General features: G+C 42.3%; 1 protein-coding gene across 1 annotated transcript in view; it reads left to right on the top strand.

The window, feature by feature from the left end:
* The window catches only part of LOC132076575 (cytosolic carboxypeptidase 6-like), a 205,766-nt gene that overhangs the window by 115,942 nt on the left and 69,454 nt on the right, over positions 1-20,370 (top strand). Inside the window, exon 6 of the mRNA XM_059477703.1 lies at positions 9,884-10,046. Within this exon, the coding sequence (XP_059333686.1) occupies positions 9,884-10,046 (163 nt within the window). The remainder of the gene's footprint in view (positions 1-9,883; positions 10,047-20,370) is intronic.

Below are 20,370 nucleotides of genomic sequence, written 5' to 3'. Positions count from 1 at the left end.
CACAACAAATGATCCTGCCTCCTTTTTTTGTAGTCTTGTACCAAGGCATATGCAGGAAGACAAATACAGCTATTATATGCTTTAGCACCCCTCTGGGATGCATTCCTGCTTGCTGCTTCTTGGACGTGTTGCTCCATAAATTTATTTATTTATTTATTTATTTATTTATTTATTTATTCTGGGGGCTGGGTGAGCCAAGACAGGAAATTTATTTATTTATTTATTTATTTACTTATTTATTGTTTCTGGTGGCACAGGGAGCAGACTGTAAAGTCTGTCCTTCTCAGTGTTACAGGCTTTGGTCTCACAAGGACTCTGCCTTTTGGAGAGTCTCAGTGAAATGAAACTGTTCCATTATGTTGTGCTGCACCAGTTCACCCTTCCTTGTGTACAGAGGATTGAATTTGTATTGAAAATAGAAGGAGGGTGGGGGATGTGTTGGAACAAATGGATTTTCTTTCAGTACCTTCTTGCCCTGTTGTTTGTGCATGCAGGAGTTGATAGCCCCTTCTCCATCCCCACACAGGTAGAAATTTAGAATGTACACAGAATAAACAAGATTTCATAGCAATTTTATGGTTTATTTTCAAAGACCAACATTACTCTTACCTAATGTCAACGTGCTGGGAGCAGGTGACAGCCTCCCAGAGCAGCAGCAATGAAAGGAGCTGCTGTAGGTTCTCCTGCAAGCTGCCCCTCATGCAGAGCATCACAAATCCCCTCACATGGGACAAACTGTGCTGTGCAGGAAGGACAGGGAGGTAGTAAAGAACTGGACACCTGTCCCTCTTGAAGGATATCTTTTTGGGTATTATCTTCTTAACCACATGATATTTTAATGTATGTAGAATACACCTCTGGCTCAGAGAACTGTCCTGGGGCAGTGAGAGAGCCAAGAAGGAGTGTGAGCAATGAGCTAAACTGTGTTGCTCTGCAAGCAGCATCCTGTCCCACCTCAGGAAGGTTGTGATCCCCTGATTTAGGCCTGCAAGTGAGGACAACTCTTTGCCATGGAGAAAAACACTTTTTTCTGCAAACTATTCAAAGCAACTGGGTGCATGATGGCTGTATTTTCCTTTTTGCTTCTCATTGTCCTAGTTTTCTGTCATTTGTATAAATGATTATGAAAGCACTCCCAGGAGACCACGCTCACGCTCATAAAAGTATTGTAAAGAGAAGCATTGCAGGCTATTGCTAGAGGCTATTTTATTGTATATTTTGAGGAAATGTCTCGTTTTCTACTGACAAATGGAGAAAGTGAGAACTCCAGAGACTTGAGTTATTTTCTAAACAGTGTGATTATTCTGTAGAGCTTAGCCTAGGAAATGCCACCATTGCCATCTTTGGGGGAGGAGGTGCTCTGAGAAGCAGAGGCTGCTGTTAGTAAAAAAACAGGGGGAAAGCATTCCTTCATTATTAACCTGACACATTTCAGATCCCCTATTTGTGTGCATCACTGGTCACAGCTTGGGTGGGCTCATAAATGGGAGAGAAGGCCCAGCCTAACCCTGGGTAATGGGTGACAGGATAATGTTTGAGTAGGTGACATTGTCACTTGTGGTGATGGGGAGATGCAGGCTCACTAAAGTAGGAGCTGAGGGGACCTGAGGAAGGATATTTTGGGATATACACTCTGAGTGTGTGTGTTGAGGATGGCAGATCCAGTAACAAAGAACTCTGAGGTTTGCTTTGAGGGTAGGATGTGGTGGAACCTGCCTCCTCCTCTTGTTCTTTCCAGGTGGGCTGTGATGGGCTGCCCAGCTCTGTAGGAAAAGCCTTGCCTGGCTCTGTGAAGGTCTCAGGCCACCTCCACCCTGCAGGTGTTGTTTAAGGAGCTGTCCCTCAGGAGAGCTGCTGGTTTGATTTGGATTCCAGTTGTGTTAGTGCTGAGCTAAAGCCAGCAAACTCGATGAACAACTTCAGAGCTGTAGCACTGGGGAAGGTGGGAGCTGGGAGTACAACCAGTTTAGGGGCACGTGGGGAAGGGTTCTGGGGAATGGGAAATGCAGGCCAAACCCCTGCACTGGTGCTGGTTCAAGGTGCAGAGCACAGATATTAATGAGCAGTAAAAAGTGCAGCTATTGTACTTCTCACAGGTGAACAGCTGAAACCCTGAAGCGTGAGAGCCAGTTTCTTTTCTAGCTGAGGAATTTCTTTTTTTAAAAAAAAGAACTAATTTGGTACTTTTGGTCTTGAGGCATAAACTGAGAGCTTATAAAACTCCCTCCTTCCAACACCTCTCCTAATGACCATGCAAATATGTGTTTTTATCAGGAAACTTAAGCAGGCATGACTGAAGGACACTTGGGAGGGGAAAAGATCTGGTATTCCTGCACTGCACATTAGAGGGATAATGAAGCCCCTCGGGGAGCAGATGTGTGTGTGGTGACAATGTACCTTTAAACTGTTATTTCTCTGAGGAGAATTGCACTTTAAAGCCTGAGAATGTGGTGCTAGGCAGGTTGTGTTCATGGTACTCCTACAACAGTGATGCTACCTCTAGAAAAGAGTGATTGCTTTCCATTGAGCAGGAGGAAAAAGGAAAAAAGAAACAGGGAGGAGAATTATTAAAAATCTTTTAGGGTTTGAGGCTGTTTGGTTTTCAAGGTTCAGTTTTAGGTATTTTCACCTTCATGGTGCAGGTCAATCTATTCCAGGGTTCCTCTGCCTGCCTTTCCTCAGACTTCAGCAAATCAAACTCTAGATCAGAGAATATTCCCCAGCTAACCCAGACTTTTCTGCCCACCTCAGTGTTTCCTACCAGGCACAGAAGTTATGGAAATGCTGTCAACTGCAGAGCCTTCTGTGAGAGTGAGTGAGCCCTATTCACAGGAATTATCAGTCCAATGTGCCTGTTCCTACAGGACCTGGAAGAGCCTCAAACAATAGAATTCCTCTTTGAAATGATCCTGAACTTTTCTAAAACTCCTCTTCCCAGATTTCAGTAGTCACAATTGGCTTTGAGATGAAATAAGTTTTCTTTCTGTGTATCAGAAACATGGCTAAGCTGCAAGGTGAGATGAATTGTGGAGTAATTTTGAGCTCTGTTCCCATTCCATCACACCTCTGCTCCCAGAATCCTTCCTCTTTGCCTGCTCCCTCCTTCAGATCAGCTGTCTGCTTTGGGGATTGATGCTGACTGCAGCTTGTTAAATAAATTGGAAGAAGCCTGCCTGGTAGCAGCCTCCCAAATGCCGTCATTTCCAAGTCTCCAGACCCAGCTGGTATGGAGTTGGTGTTAGCCTATCACAAAAACCACCAAAACAAATACCCAAAAAAACCCCAAACCACACCAGCACATCTACTTTCCAGTCTATAACAGAGTTAAGAGAGTTAAGCTGGCTTTTGAAGTGAGAAGTTTGCTCAGTGCTTCCAGAGAAGTAAGAGGTGAAGTTTTGCTTGTAGCACAGTTTGGCAGGGTCAAAGCAGTGGCAGCTGGACACACCGTGGCAGGAATCAGCTCTGTCTGTGGCAAAGATGCCAAAGCCAGTGCATTTCTGTGCCCTTTCTCAAACTTTTGCAGACTTCAATAAAGCATTCTAGAAAATGAGAGAGAGTGAGTTATAGCTGATACTGTAAAACTGCTCTCTGAGATGGATTTGACACTGCCTGGGCTCGAGTCCATTTCCCAATGGCACGTCTGTTCTACCTTGATGACAAGTGCGCCATTCCTTTATTCCTAGAGCACTAACTTTTTTATTATCTTTTTTTTTTTTTTTTTTTCCCACACCTGGCACTGAGTTGAGGGCTCATAGAGGTCAGACCTGCTTTGGGAAAAAACCTTTCTCTTCATCTATAGCAGCAGCATCAGCAGCCAGCTCTGGTGATGCTGTAAATCAGTCCTGATTACACCCAGCCATTGCTGGTGGGGTGGTGATCACTGAAGAACATGAAACAACTTGTATGCATAATCCCAGTTTACCCCAGCAGGTAAAGTGTTTATTTCTTATCTGTAGAATGAGCAAAATGTGGGCAGTTTTGCTGGGTTTGGAGTGGGGTATTTTAGGAGTGGTTAGGCTCAGCTGTGAAACACAGCTATGGAAATGGCATAGGCTGACCCAGCATATTTTTAATTGTATGTTGCAATATGAAACTATTCTCTAATTATGAATCCTTTTGGTGTTTTTGTCTCTGCTTTTCTCCAGGAAAGATTCCTAACATAATTTTATGATTTTTGAGCATTCAGTTGCACATGCTACATCCTATTGTAGAACCCTTCCTGGACCTACATTGTCTATGTACATATTAGAAACTTTAGGGAAGATCTCTTTATTTTGAGTTTCATGCAGGTACTTTCTTTGTGAGGAGAAGTGATCATCTGGGAATCATTCATGTGCACACTAGAGCTCAGATTTTTGAGATATGCAGTTTGCTACTTCCTTCCACAGGCACATCCATAATCAGTTGTTTTGCAAGAGATGTGAACAGCTGGTAAAAATCTCTCTCTTGAATTTCAGGAACCTCCCTGGACCTTGCTATGCCAGAATTTCATCTTCTGCATTCTGTCAAAGCCTGTGACCAGATTTCTGCCTGGTTGGCATTTTTCTGAATGCCTTCTACTTTTTTTTCTTTTCTTGCTAGGTTGGGGAAACACCTTAGGATTGGTCATAAATGATGTGCAGTCCATATCCTGGATCCCATGTTAGGAACCTCGCAAGATCTGATTTACACTGTCGTCATACCTTGCTCCTTTCTTCTTAATGTGTTGAGCAATTTCAGAAGATGACAAAGATTCATTCCCCAGAAAAGTTCTGGATGACAAGGTCCCTTTGTCCTGCCATCAGTGAAAGGGAGACTGAAGCTCCTATTCCTCACTGGCTGGACACAGCCTGCTTGACATTTCATCCCTTTTTGTTATCCCTTCTTCCACTCCAGATTGGATCCAGTTTTAGTGGTGTTTGCCTCCAATTTCTCCTTCTGTGCAGCCTGAGGTTCTCAGGTGCTGAAGCAGGCCCAGTCCCCTCTGAGGCCTCTCTGAGGAGGAGACCCCGCCAGCCAATGTTCCCACCATGCATGGCCACTCAGAATCCAAGCCCATCAGGGCTGAAAAGGGTACATGGGGCAAATTCAGTCTCAGATGTGTGAGAAATGTCCCTCTTTGCCTTTTGGAGCCAGTCTTGTGACTGCCAGAGACACACAGAGTCAATGAGCACACTGTAAACATGGACTGCCCGGTGTGTTCATTCCGGTTGTGACCGTGTTCACAGGGTAGAGACGAGGATCTGACTCCATGTTTCAGAAGGCTTGATTTATTATTTTATCATATATATTATATTAAAACTATACTAAAAGAATAGAAGAAAGGATTGCATCAGAAGGCTAGCTAAGAATAGAAAAATAAAGAATGATAACAAAAGCTTCTGTCTCGGAGAGAGAGTCTGAGCCAGCTGACTGTGATTGGCCATTAATTAGAGACAACCACATGAGACCAATCACAGATCCACCTGTTGCATTCCACAGCAGCAGATAACCATTGTTTACATTTTGTTCCTGAGGCCTCTCAGCTTCTCAGGAGGAAAAATCTTAAGGAAAAGATTTTTCATAAAATGTATCTGTGACACTGGTCACTGTTAGTGGGAAGGTGGGCTGAATTCACTCAGGAGACACACTGTGGGGCACCAGCCTTACTGGACCACTGAGTGTCCTTACAGGGATTCTGTAAGGGCCAAGGGCCAAGATCCTTTTCTGCTTTGAAATCACTCCAGAAAGAATTTACATGCTTTTTTTTTTTCCTTTTTTTTTCTTATTTCCTTCCACACATCTTTGTCTGCTGCAATGCCTGAATAAGGTCCAGTTGGTTCCCAAATGTCTCTGTACTTCCTGGCTGTTCCCTGCCATTCCCAGCAGGGAAACTGGTCACACAGTTTGGCACTCAGCACAGCATGGGGAGGAGGAATGAAGTCTGGTAGGGAGGCCTGGGGAAGCTGCCACTAATGGCTGATGTGTAGAGAGACACTCCTTGAGGCTCCCAAATGTGTTTGAAATCTGTTTTTTCTGGTGAGTTTCTTTCCACCAGAAAGTAAGGGAATCCTTCACCCTTCCTTCTCTGCTCTTTTTACACTGGATTTCTTGGCATCTTCTAGTTCTGTGGATAGCTATTTGTTCACTGAATTTCCTCACACCAGCTGGGAAGCTAAGTCCTTCTGTGAGCTTTAATGTATCTGTGTGTTTTAATAATGCATTACTGTTGATTTTATACAAATATCACTATTTAAGAACTTCAAAGTCTTTGGTGTTCCCCCCACCCTGCAGACTGTGCTTCTCACTGCTGCTGTTGTTAACACTCCCATGCGTTTCAGCCTTGGACAAATAAATATTTGTTTAGCTGTTCTCCTGCTGTGCCTGCTCAGTGCATTTGTTTAATGATGACTTCAGTTTGGCTTTGCAAAGGGGTTTAGGGAAATAGATTCTCCCAGAAAAGCAAGAGACTAATTTGCAGACAACTTTCCCTGTGTTTTTGCCCTCCTCTTGCCGCCCCCACCCCTTTTTTCCCCAGGTTAGGGTTTGATTAAATAAATGTGCATGGGCAAAACTTCAAGATCAGCTGTGGTGAGGAGTCAAAGTTTTGCCGGTTGTTGTTTTAATTTTTTTTCCCCACTGCCTTTATCTTGAGCTAAAAAAGTGAGTAGAAGGTCAGACTCAGCAAGTACCTGCTGCTCTTTCTTGTCATTACCTAAATTTTCTTTTATCTGTAGTTTTCTTTTTCTCCTATAAAATATCAAATCATATTTTGGCTTATAATACTCTCTTTACAGCCTGGCCCAAGCTGCTGTTTTAGAACATGTATTTGTTATGTTCTACCCCAACCTTCTTGAGTCAAATGACAGATTTTATCTTTTACCCAAGACACCAAGTTGGCTTATGCCATCAGATTTTTGTTTTTTTCAAAATGAGGACAATTATAACCTGAAAAATCTACATTTGGGTACCTAAATGAAGAGTCAGTTTTTATTCCTGGCAATTCATTACCACTTGGCAAATAAATAACAGAGGAATTTATTAATGCTTTGCCATTTCAAGTAATTTTGTACAGCTGAAACTGAAACTCTTCTATTAAACAAATACTCAGAAAAAGAAAAAGGAACACAGTCCCTCACCCCCCAAAATAAAACCCAAAGCCCCAAGCTCCGTGAAATAGCATTATAAAAATTCAAACTCTGAAAAGTTGTTAATTTTGGTGGGGTTTTTTGTTTGTTTGTTTTTTACCATTTATGTAACTGTCTTGATAATGTTTAAACTACTTATGTCTCACTTTTTAAATACAGCAAATACAATTTTGCCAATAACTAAATTCAACTTCTAGAAAGCAAAAACCACTTCAGTGAAGTAACACATCTGACTCTCTCCATATATTTCCAGCTGACAAGCTTTTAGCCTATTGCAGATTTTTTTATTATTATTATGCTTTAGTGCATGACCAGGCACTTGTGTGGCTGAGTTTCATCAGACTACAATCACTCTGGCCCTCAAAGTCATCCCACTGCTTTTTTATTTGTATGATATTCAGAACCTCCTCCATAATGATGATTCATTCCACAGTGTGTCATCAGCAAATTTTGTTGGCATGCTCCTCCTTTGCCGTGCCAAGAACTGTGATGAAAATATTACATAAGATTCATCTTAAGAATCATCTATTAGGAATTCTACTCATAACTTTCTTTTTAGCCTGATTAAGATAATGGGAAATAGGAGAAGGATTTCATGTGCAAACTGTATCCCAAAACCACCAACTGTACTCAGCAGATACTTGTACAATTTGTTTTCAACAGAGTTGATGAGATTCCATAATCTTCTCAAATGTTCCATATCAGTAACTGAGTCTCCTACTCACTGAAGTACTTCTATCCCTAATGTCTTCCCTGAGTCACCTCCTCCCACATTTTCCTTGTTTTTCCTGTGCCAAATACAGCCTCAGAATTAGCTTAGTCCCTTTGTGAGTGATGCCTCTGCACACAAAGCCCAATATCCTGTCCTGAGCCATTTGTTTTCCTGTTCCTTTGTTTCCACCAGCAGCTGATGCTCTCATGCATTAAAAGTTCCACTGCAGGCATTTGTTTGAACGTGGAGCACCTTCACCTTCCACTGAAGTTGGTGCTCACTTGGCTCAGGAAGCAATCCCCTGAGCATGATCATCTTCCTCTGCTTCTGAAATTTAACTGAGGCCAAAGCTTCCCTCTGCCTCAGGATCTCAGTGGCCTTTTGAAGGTTTATTTTGCTGGAATCCAGAGAACATTCCCTCTTGTAGACCTCTTAAAGTATTTTATCCCATATATCAAATTAACAGTTAATTTTCCCAGCATTCCTTATGAGTGCTTTGCTCCCTCTCCCACAGGTATTCAGAATATTCTACAGGCTTCTGCTATGTAATTTGGCAGAAATTATATTGTATCTACATAGGAAAATGCATTCTGTGTACAAATCACCACAAAGTTAAATATTATGTTACCAAAAAGACAACAAGTTGCATTTGGAAACATCTATATATAATGATAATAAGAAACCCAATTCCATTTTATTCTAATTAAACTGGAAAACCTTCCTTTTTACAACATGAGAGAGATTTCAAGACATTCAGAATGTTAATAAACCCACAGGTATTTCTGCTTTTTTTCTGCTTTTTTCCTGTTATACAGTATTTATCAAGAGTTGTTGCTCATTTCAGTATTAACCTGATTTTCTCAGTCTAGAGAAGTTCAGTATTTTGAACCATTGCATCCCATTTCTTAAATACACAGGAAATTTTCTTTTCCCAGTTTTGGTAAGAGATGGATTTCATAAATATTCACATGGTGTTGGCTAGAAAAGGTAGTAGCCCTAAGGCTCCATAGGTGGACACTGGACAGCTCAAAGAATTCACCATGGGCACAATGACTGAACATTGAGCTGTGTTAAGGGTCCTTTGTGTTTCACTGACAACATAAAATTCTTACAGCAGGAGATGTAATGACCTTTTATACAACAGATCCAAGTTGGATCGTTTTTTTGTGGTTGTCACTAGCTTGTGCTCAGCCCAGATTGGCTCAGTCTAATGGTTATGAGGTTTCTGAATAGAGTCTGAAAATCAAAATGAAATCAGAATCCATTTTTCTGTCTAGTTGGTAGGAACAAGCTCTGAGACTTCAATCGACCTGAAGATGAGCTGCCCTTTAGTCTCCAGATGTCATGCCTTCAAAGGAGAGCTAAAACTCATTTATGGAAATGCTTGGAGTCCTCCCCTCCACCCCTCAAATGAATAGTCATAAAGCTATAGGGTTCTTACAGCCAGATCTTCAGTAATAGCACAAAATACTGCCTTTTATACTGTGCTGCTGGTGCTGTAGAATAGTGAGGTAGATTTTTCCACCCAGAGAGCAACACCCCCTTAACATTTAAGTTAGTGAAGTGGAAATTTCTGTGACCTAATTTAAGAACCAGTCAAATATCTTAGGTGAGTAAGTTTCACCAAAACATAAATGCCACTGTATTTCTGCTTTGATTAAGAGCCCAGGTGAAGGGGTGGGGGGAATGGTGATGATACAGGGGAATGCAGTGGAGACAAAGGAATCCAATATCCAGGTAATGGTGCAGCTTAACTCCTGAGCAAGGGGGATCTGGAAGGCTCACTTTCAACTCCTGCATATGACAGCCTTGCTTTGTGTTATCTGAGAGGGAAGAGGAAAAGCTGATATTAATGGTGAGCCCAGATGAATTTTGTGAGGGTCTGCCAGGCATCATTTATAGCCTGTGTGCCAGATTCGTGCTTCCCCTCCAGGCCGTGACCAAAACCCAGAGCAGCCTATACAGTGCAAATGGGGTCTGGCAGTGTGAGTGAAGCTTCTCTATCCTCTCAGAGGCTCCTTCCCTTGCTGCACTCCTGAGCTCTCCTGTGTTCTTGCTCCTGCAGTCCAGCACGTCGTTCAACAGGGACGCTGTGAAAGCCGGCACAGGCCGGCGCTTCCTTGGGGGGCTCCTCAATGACACATCCTACTGCTACACTCTGGAGGTCTCCTTCTACAGCTACATCCTGGCTGGAGCTGCTCCTGCTGTGCCCTACACCGAGGAAGCCTGTATCCTTCTGAAATCCGTCCCCTTGCAGCACACGTGGACCGGGCACTTAAGGTAAATACTCGTGTCTCCATAAGAGTTTGCTGAGATAGGAACACACACAAGTGGAAATGTGAGTCTGCTCCTGATGCTTTAATTTCCCTCATATTGATTCTCCATACTGTGGAAATTCAAGAAGAGAAAGACATTAGATCAAATAAGCCATTTCCCTCTTGTAGGAGATTGTCTCACACACTTGTTATAGGAGCTAGTCCTGGAGAGTCTGTGATCCATTCCCCTCCACAGCCTTCCATTTCTTTCTTCATTTCTCTCCTTATTCCCTCATTAGCCCTGTGTTTGTGTTATTGTTTTAATAGCAAGTTGACAGTGCATCTTTGGTACTGAGTAAAATATCTTCTCTGCCTTTGAACTGCAGCCAAAAGGATCCATTAGGTTCTGCAGCTGCCTCGAGGACAAATCTTCAATGCCAGTTGACAAAGAAATAGAAGTCAAATTGTGAGAACAAAACCATCAAAGTTGTTGGCCTTTCTGAGTGCTCAAATAGAAGCGGTGTCTCATTCCTCAAAAAACACATATCCATCTGGCTATCTCAATGTATCAGCAATTTGTAGAATTGTTCTGACTGGTCTTATGATCTGCTTTTATGTTTTTCTTTTTCTTTTTGTCACCATGCTCAATCAAACAGCCAGTGCCCATACTTCAGCGCTGGGTGTGTTATTTCATTTTGTCATTCTATCATGGCAGCTTTTGAAATTTTCACAGGTTTAGAAACACTGCAGAGGGAGAGAGATTAGCTGTGATTGCCTATTTACCTCTCCCCTGCATTTTGGAAGTTGGGGATAGCAAGGGAGAAATTTTCATATGAGATACAATTCTTCACCATCCATGTATATAGGCTCTCAATGTGGGAATAAGAGCAAGAAACAGGGAGCAGGGAGCAGGGAGAGGAATTGTTTGTCATTTGGGCTTTTGTGGTTTGACTTCTCCACTGAAAGTGAAATTTGGGGGAAGGAGGGAGATGAATATATGAAAAGTGATTTACCAGGCTTGAGCATTTGTAATAGAAGCTCTTTTTTGCCCAGCAAAGTTAACTGAAGGAAAAGCTCCTTGCAACATGCACAAATGTAGTATATCTTGCCACTGTGGAAGAAAATGTTGTTACTGTTAGGTTTAGGTATTTATTTCCTTAAGATGGTATTTTGGTGTTTCAAGAACCTGTGCCTTAGTTTTACCTTTAATTTTCTTCCTCATTTTCTGCTCATGCTGAAAACTACTTGTTTCTCTTCCTTATTTATCAAGAACACAGTTTTTCCAGTGAGGAACGGAAAGAGCCCCTATATACACGAGATCATGATTCCCTTGGATATGTTTTCCTTCACGACTGGTAGATCAGACTGGCTTAGTCTCCTTTTCTATAAAGATTTCTGGTGTGTGCTTCACATGGCAGAAGTTTCTCCTGTGGGGTCCAACATCTCCATGTGCTTGGCTTGCCTTGCCTGCTGCAGGCAGAGGTGCTCCATTCCCTGCTCCATTCCTGTTCATCCCATCAGCAGCTGGGGCACAGAAAACAGGATCCAGAGCAGAGAACCTTCCCTCTGGCACAGCACTCAAGCAGCAGCTTGGTTTCTGCAGTTAGGGTTTCACCCAGCTGAGTGGAAAAGGAGGAGAAGCAGGTTTTGGTTGGCCTGGCAGACAGCAAGCAGAGGGAGGCTCTTTGCCCATGGAGTATGCTGCACTGGCATTTTGCCCTGGAAGGTTTTATTATTTCCTTTTCAATTCTATCCAGAGTAGGAATTCTATCCAGAGTACTGCCTGTGAGGTCTTTTCCTCATGTGTGCAGTTTTCTGGTTAGTGGAAGCAATGGAGCTGCTTGGAACAGGCTCTAGACTGGTCTGATCCAACACAGGAGTAGCCACTGGATTTATGCACATCCTGTCCTGGCAGGGGAGGAAGTTTCACATCACTGAAGTGCCTGTGACCGAAAGTAAAACAATCGCAGAGCATTCCAATTTAGCCTGGAACAGGCTATTTGCAAGTCAGTGATTAATTAATGCTCGGATTTTTTAATGGACCTGAACCAAAGACACAGGCAGTCAGCTCATATTGGCCTCCAAGGACAGGGCTGCTTCTATTAACTATCTACTTATATGCAGGCAGCAACTCAAGCACAAAAAGGAAGAAATACAGCAAGCCCAAGAACTGAACTGATAGTGCAAGTATTCTGGAAATCTGTCTTTAATATGTATTTCTTAGAGCTTTGTTTGTCCCACTGTGATGTTATTTGTTATTTCCCTTTTTCCCTTTCCCTTTTTCCCCTTCTCTTTTCCTTTTCCCATTTCCCTTTTCCCATTTCCCTTTCCTTTCAATGGAAACAGGATCAGGGAGGCTAGGATTGTTCAAAGCTTCTACTGTTGGATTAAGGAGTGCAGACTGAGATTCAGCCTCAAATTCAGGTCACCCACAACCATGAAAAGAGACTACAAAGTGGATCACACATCCAGAACTAGCCATACTGGCTCCTTTTAGAGAACAAAACCAATTAGGATCTCCAGATTCTGCAAAATATGAATTTAGCCTAATGTTGTTCCTGTGGACAGGTAGAAATACTGAACAAACTCTGAATAGACTTGTGTTTGCTCTGGTGACAAGTAATGATACCTGTCAGCTTCCTTTCTTTACAGCATTTGTAGCAAGTAAGATCACAGTACTACTCCCTTTCATGCCATTATATAAGTGGATTAGGTTTGTTGGTGGGTTTTTATCTCTTTGTGTTCTCCAGGTTTTACATGCTAACTCTGTGATCCATGCAAACTTCTGTGTGACAGTAATAGATATGTTTTAACAATAGGTAAGATTATCCATTTTTTTCAGATTTGTGTGACTGACTGAAATATTCTTTGTAATTTTTGAGATATATGAATACCTTACATGCATGAAAATGGAAGACAGATTTTCAGTCTGTTTGAATTCTACCCATTAGTGTGGACAGTAACTTTTTTCAGTAAGAAAAATGGATGGAAAGGTACCATTAGAAATGAAAATCAGTTTCAAATTACTCCAGTTAGTATGACTGAATGTTGTAAATGAATTGGTTCAGAATTTAGAGGATGACACCTGGAATGTTCTAAAAACAAATTGGCTACTAGGGCTGCACTGTTTAAATGAAATCCAGGAGAGAAGGGTCTTCCTCCAGTCTGGTGGAGGGTGTTTATGTTTGGGGCATAAATGGTGGGATAACATCATGCAGAGTGTTGAGTTTCTGTCCTTTTCTAACCCAGAGAATTAACATGATTACATCAATGTCTCAGGCCTTGACTGACATGGCATCACTAATGGCTACTGCTGGAGTTCCTCTTGTATTTTCACCCAGCAAACAAAGCACTTAGACATTCCTGCAGAGCTGTGTGTGTGCCTGCTAGGTCTGTGTCTAACAGATACATACCTGGAGTGTGAGAAACATTAGGGATATGTTCTGTAAGCTCTGCAGAAAACCCCACGATAACACGCGCTGCAGATAACAGTGAATGGACTCTGTTTCAAAGGCAAAATAAGAGGATTGTAGGCTTGTCTGTTACTCTCCTGGAAGTGGACAGAGAAACGTTTAAAACCCTTCTCACACATGCACACATTTGGTGGTAACTGATTAAAAAAGGCAGCACAACAACAGTTAGCTCAGCACCAGGTGAAGGAGCTTTAAAATGAGCTGATACGCTTCCATTAAATTCCATGTTTTACTAGGCATTTACAGGGCTTATGACATGAGGCTTGTAAACTGCTCTGCAGCACTCACCAGCAGCAGCTGAGCTGCTGAGCTGCCTCGATTCTCACCAGCCTCAGAGCTGGGCAGGGAACAAGGGATAAAGAGGGGGAGGCAGGAGGAATGCCCAGCACACCCAGAGCTGGTGCTCTCCAGTATCCCACTACAGCTGTGAAGAGCAGCCATGGCAGCCTGGCCTGAGAGCAGCCAGCAAAGGACTCTCACATCAACAGCTCTAAAATCTATTTGGTTCATTTTTTAGAGTGTTTGAACAGGATGCTTGCTGCAAAGGAGGCAGTTCATAACAGAGAATAAAAGGATTTTACTCTTCCACAGCCCAGCCATGAGGCAGGAAGGCAGAAATGATGGAGACCTGGCAGGAACTGGTATGACCATAGCTGTAGGGGAGAATGTTCATTGAGATGGGTGGGCATCACAATTGTCAGCATGTCCGTAGCTTTTTTGTGTATTTTTATCTCAATTGCAAGCTTCCTCCAGGTGGAGAAGGACCCCATCCAAAGGTGCACTGCTGAACTCTCTCTTGTTTGTGGGCATAAAGATGTATTTATGTGGTTACAGCCATAGAATGAAGGCTTGGATTGACTAGAATCTCTTCAAACACCTAACAGGAGCTCACATCCTGGGCTTTTGACACGGAGACCACTGGGTTCATTCTTATTCTTAACTTCAAGCAAAATATCTGCCTGCTGCTTGACTGGGAACTTGAGAAGTTAAATCCCCAGAGGAAACAGTCATTTGTTACATCCAGATTCCTTTTAAAGAGTACTTGGATCTCAGTAAATGCCTGTCCTGGGGAAAAGGAATCTGTATGCAAACTACAATTCCAGTAAAAGCGTCTATAACTTTTAGAGCTTCATGTACCTGCCAGTCCCCTAGGGCAAATGTACTTGGTTATTTTGGGCTTTTTTACATTTCTTTTTTTGGCAACTGCCTGTCCTGATCCTCCTATCTCTGTTAGTGATATCCTTAAGAGAAGATCCTTATGAGACAGATTATGGCCTTTGCAGGTTCATTCCCAGCCAGTAAAGGCAACATTACTAGCAGAAGCCAATGAGGTATGAAAAGCTGTGCTGATAAAGCTGAGGGAGCTCTGCAGAGGTTATTCAGCGTGGCTTAGGTTTGAACTTGTGTTAGAGATTCTTGCCAAGATGATTTCAAAGTAAATCAGGCACATATTCAGGGAGAGGCATCCAGAGGTCTCCTTCTTCTGCTGAGGCACTACAAACAGGCTCCTTTCTGTGTGTTGCAAAACATGGCATTAATCCTAATCCTGCAGATTTTTCTGTGTGACCTCCTTGCACGTCGTGTTTGTTTCTTAGTACCATGTTTAGCGCTGGTTTGGAGGAGAAGAAACAAAATCCTCTTTTCAGCTCCCCAGTCTGTGTGAAAGTGTCAAGGTTTACAGCCACAATTTCAAATGCTCTTAATATTACTGGAAGCATAGAGTTAAATTATAGAGTTGTAAAGTTACTTTATAGTGATAATGCTGTCAAGCATCAATATCTCTGCCCCAGGGCACCATGGAAACTCAGTTAATGATATAAGAAGCTGATATTTTTCAGGGTTGCAGCTGTTGGCTCATACCCAGAAGGAATCTGTGTGTTTGTTCATATCGGGTATATACAGTGGGACCTGCTCAAAGAAAATTAAGAAACAGTGAAAGTATGTTTAATGAAGTGCAGTGGAATGAAAGTACAAGGCAGTACATGGTGCTGCAGTATGCACACCTCAAAGGGCTCAATGGAGTGGACAATGCTGCACAAAAACACTTCTCTTCTGTAGGGGAGGCTGTTTGTGGGGGAGAGTTTATATTTATGTAGATTTGTCTATCTGGTTGCCTGTAGCACTGACTGTGTCAATCTGTCTGGGAGTGTCAGAGAAATGGAAATTTAGGGAAGTGACTACAGTCAACTTAGGAATATGCATAATTTTTGTAATGGATTTCTTAGGATCTGTACCTCAAAGTGCTTTGATAGCCTCAGATGAAAGATGCTATAAAAGTGCGAAGTGTATTACAAGGGTGCTTTTCTATTTTAAAGAAAGATTTTTTTTTTTTTTTTTGCTTAAATGTAGAATATCAGTCTTGGAAGACACCTTCAAAATTATTCCATTTAACCATCTGATTCCAGTTACCTTTTCTCTCCTCTTGTGTATGCATATTTCTTTCCCAAGGTACAGGGGATAGAACAGATGGTGGCTGTGGGATGAGAATGTAAGCAAGATGCATATTCAGACTTACAGAAATGCCCTCAAGTCAGTTTCAAACATGAATACAGGAGTTTGCCTCCTTTGAAGAGCAGGAAGACTTGAGTAGCTGTGAACATGGACTAGGGAATTTGGACAGGTTGATTTGAGAACCACCAATATTTACAACTGAATCCAGCAACTGGGACCTTGTACAGAGCTGAGCATCTTAGAGACACGTGTGCAAATACCACTCCTGCATCCCAGCAGCTGTCCTCAACTCAGAGCTGGCTCAGAATGTGCTCCTCAGCCCAAGTAGGGCTGTATCCAGTGGCATGGGAAGACTGAGCTTCACAAGCTCAGCTCTAAAAATGGTCTCATCCAATGCAGCCTTTGGGGTCCCTGTGAGACACTCAATGCTCCTGGTGCCAAGCTGTCACTGAGGCTTTGCTGACTGAAAGCCTCACTGGTGCTTTCCACTCAAGCTCTCAATGACTCATGGTCTGCAAGCACAAAACTCTCTAATTCAAAAAGGTTTTGATGGTAGTATATTTTTAAAAACCCATAAAATTTGCCAGCTAATAATATTGGTCAATAATAATATTGTAATAATAAACATAGTAATAATCATAGCTTTTTTCTGTCAGTATTTCTTTTGTACACAGAAAAAAATAACTTATACCAAGCACAAGTTGAGGTTTTGCTGAAAGGTTGGAAGGTGAGGTTGATCACATGAGTGAATGCAGGTTTGTGGATAACATAAAGAAGGGAAAGCTCCTTCCAGACACTGCTGCTATCCTTCTTGGAGCTGGCTTTCCTGGGTTTGAATGCCTCTGTTATGAATTTTCTTTTCCTTAAACATGTATTTTTCCTTTTTCTTAGAAGCAACTTAGACAAAACTAAGCATATAGAACTGATACGAGGCTCTTGGGTGCTCAGAACACCATACAAATGCTATTAGATCCGTAGTTAAAATAATTCTTTGGTAAATGTTAAATTCCTATTAGTAACACTTGCTAAACTTAAGTGCAAAGGAAAGGGCAAGGCTAATCTGAAAGGCAATGGAGAGAAGGGCTTAAAATATATTAACAATTTGTTGGAAATGTCTGAGGGGAGTGGTTATTATTAGTGTCTGTGGGTTGGAGACTTAGGTTAGGAAAGGGCTTTAGACAATGCTGTGCTTTGAAGCTTTCCCAAATGTCATTGGGATTGAAGAGGGGAAAAGCCATTCAGAACAAGCTGTTTTTCAAAAAGCAATAAACAGCCAAATTGCAGTGTCTCTGGGAGAGGTCTCTCCCTTTCTGCCAGCCTGTGGTGCTGTTTGTGTGTCTCCATGTTTCTGTTCTTTTTCCTCTTCTCTGTGTCTCTTCAAATCTGGCTGAGTTTTCTCCCCTGTGCCTGTCCTGTCTGTGTTCTCACCATCTCGTTGGCATTCAGGTCATTAATCCTACCCCAGGCCTTTCTGTCAGCCTATGGGACTTTTCCCAGGAGGTGTTTCACTAATCAGACACGCCCAGTCTCGTGGTTTTGTTCACTTTTTACTGCCTTTCACCCAAACTACTCCTTCTTGCTTTCATATTTTGCTACTATCATCTTGGTTATTGTTGATTAAAGGGACTTCTAGGTTGGGAGCAGAATCTCTTTTTTAACAACCACTTCTTTAGTCTCAAATACCAACCTTCTGAAAGAAGATCAGAGATGATTTTTAGGAAACTCTGCAAAGAAACAAGTGTCTCTCTGTGTGTCTTTCTCAGCTGCTTGACCAATTGCAACTGAATTTGACAGTGATGAAGGTCTCAGAGATATTACATTCCTATGAGTTTCATGAAAAATAGCTGGCTGAATGAGCAGAGAGACCACAATTAATCTCTCCAGTAGGGACAGCTACATGTCTATTGTTAGAAACCAGAGGAGGACAGTAGGCATGAAAGTCACAGGAAACAGATCCAACATCTCCTTTTCTTTCTGAGCATGCCCCTGGTGAGTTGAGACTTCACTTTCCTTTCCTCTCTACACTTTAACCCCTAGCCCCTGTGAAAGCCCTAACAAAGGATATCTTGTGGCATTCTGGAAAGCAGATTGCACCTTCCCCACGAAACCTCTGCTAAAAAAGGCCGGAAATTTGTCAGGTTTCAGTTCCCAGGTGGTGGGAATACCCATCCAAGCCAAGGCCAGTACAGGCCCACCCTAAGCCAGCTGTGTTTCTTGTCATCCAGAGGGGAAACTTTGTCCACAGTTCAGAAAAACAAAGCTTGAACATGTCTCAGGCAGAAACTAAAGATAACCTGCAGCTTTGATCTGGTGTTCAGAAACTTTTGTGTTTTGATAAGAGCAAGAGTGGGTCTGATTCTCTCATGTCTCATCTCTTAAGAAGAGGACAGCCAAATCAGCTCAGATCAAAACCAGTCCTCTGCAGTGCCTTGTCTCTCACAGAGGTCAAAATAAGGTGCCTGAGAAGAATTTGAAAACAGAATAAGCATGCAACTATTTTCCCCAGAATATTCTTTGGTTTCCAGCAATTAGTGGATTGGGGATCCCAGAGCCAGAGTTATTGAATTCATTAAGTCATTTAGGGTGGGACAGACCTCTAAGATCATCAAGTCCAACCAGTAACCCAGCACTGCCAAGCCCACCACTAAACCATGTCTCCAGGTGCCACATCCACGTATCCTTTAAATCCTTCCAGGAATAGTGACTCCATCACTTCCCTGGGCAGCCTGTTCCAGTACCTTACAGCCCTTCCTGTGAAGAAATGTTTCCTAATGTCCAACCTAAACCTTCCCTGGCACAACCTGAGGACATTTTCTCAGTCCTATCACTTGTTACTTGGGAGAAAAGACCAAAACCCACACATTGATTTTATCTGAGATAACAGTCAGTGGATGTGTCTCCCATGAACCTGTATACATTTTTAGCATCCAAACTTTCCTTGTCATGGATTTCCATAGGTTACTAATTACTTGTTTGTTTTAAGCCTACAATCAGAAAGCTTTATTTTGTGATTCCTACCTGTCACCCTGGGAGCAACATTGACCATCAGCCACCTGTATTTCACATTTGAAATTTCACAGCTTACTTAGTTATTTGCTGTGTGCTTACCCGCTACATCATAAGCAGAAAAATATTACCAGCTCAGGTAACCATGTCTAGAGCTGGTTTGTCATCTTACATTTTTTCTCTGGCTATTCACAACTGTTTGACTTGCCAAGTAATGGAGAATCAACTCCAGTGATTCCAGTGGTATTTGTTGTATGATTTTTGTTTGCATTCAGGATAAATGGCACTCTGGTCACATGAGCAGCAAGTATAAGAACCAAATGAAGAATAAAGCTTTCAGTTTTAGAGTACAGACTGTAAACATCATGTGTTCAGTTCCTGATGCACTTAACACTGTGATTGCTCTCCTGTCCTCTTGGTTTTTTCCTGGTACTTAGGAAGGATTCAGAACTTAAACTAACTGAATTCCTGTTCAGCATACACTGGAGTTTTTGTTCATTTGGTTAAAAGAATCTGGCAACACTGCCTATTGGAGGGATTACATTTTTGAAAACTGCAATATCCCAAATACCTTGCTTTGGGTCATTATGACTGGTGTGCAGTGAAGCAACTTCTGGATAACAGCTCCCACAGTCAGGTTGCATTCATGATTCTGTCAGGCTGGTTATTTCTTTTTCTGAAACTAAGCAATCCTTATTAAACACACAATTGTCATCTGATAGCATAAAATATCAAGTGATAGGTGACAATCCACTCATCTTTTCTCCATCAATATGAATGTTAGCTGCTCAAGACCTCTCATGTAGCAAGGAGGATCTGCAGAGCAGAGGAGTGCCATGTGTAGCCAAAACTTACACTGGTCTCTGGACATTTGGCTGGAGGAATATTGAGGGGACATGTGAAAAGTAACATCTCTTCCCACCACATCAATTCATGACAAATCTCAGTATTGCTTTCAATAAATCCCTAAATATGCTGTTCAAATGGAATGCAGCTGGTTTAGTCAAGATAGGGAATGGAAAAGGCTCAGAGGCTGCAATTGTCTTCCCAGTGTCCTTCAAGGAGAGAGGCAGCTGGACCGCCAGCACTCTACGTGGAGTCAGGACTGCATGATGCTGCCAGCCCAAGGGGAGAGAGTTTCCAGTCCTTCAGTCCCCTTGTTTTCAAGCCTTTTGATCACTGTGTTTCTGTGAATTTCTTCAGGGTCTGCTGAATGGCTGCTCTGTTGGCAGAACACAGCTTCAGGCTCTTTGTCTGTTCCTGCGCAGCAGTGATTCCTCCACTTGAGAAGATGCCCATGACTGTGCCTGTTAGCACTCTCACAATCTCCTATTCTTGCTGTCTGGGCTATTTCTAGGCCAACAGGG

Source organism: Ammospiza nelsoni, chromosome 9 (genome assembly GCF_027579445.1).
Source record: "Ammospiza nelsoni isolate bAmmNel1 chromosome 9, bAmmNel1.pri, whole genome shotgun sequence".
Classification (NCBI taxonomy): Eukaryota; Metazoa; Chordata; class Aves; order Passeriformes; family Passerellidae; genus Ammospiza; species Ammospiza nelsoni.
The sequence above is the reverse complement of the archived record's forward strand: the minus strand, read 5'-3'. Positions and strand labels throughout refer to the sequence as shown.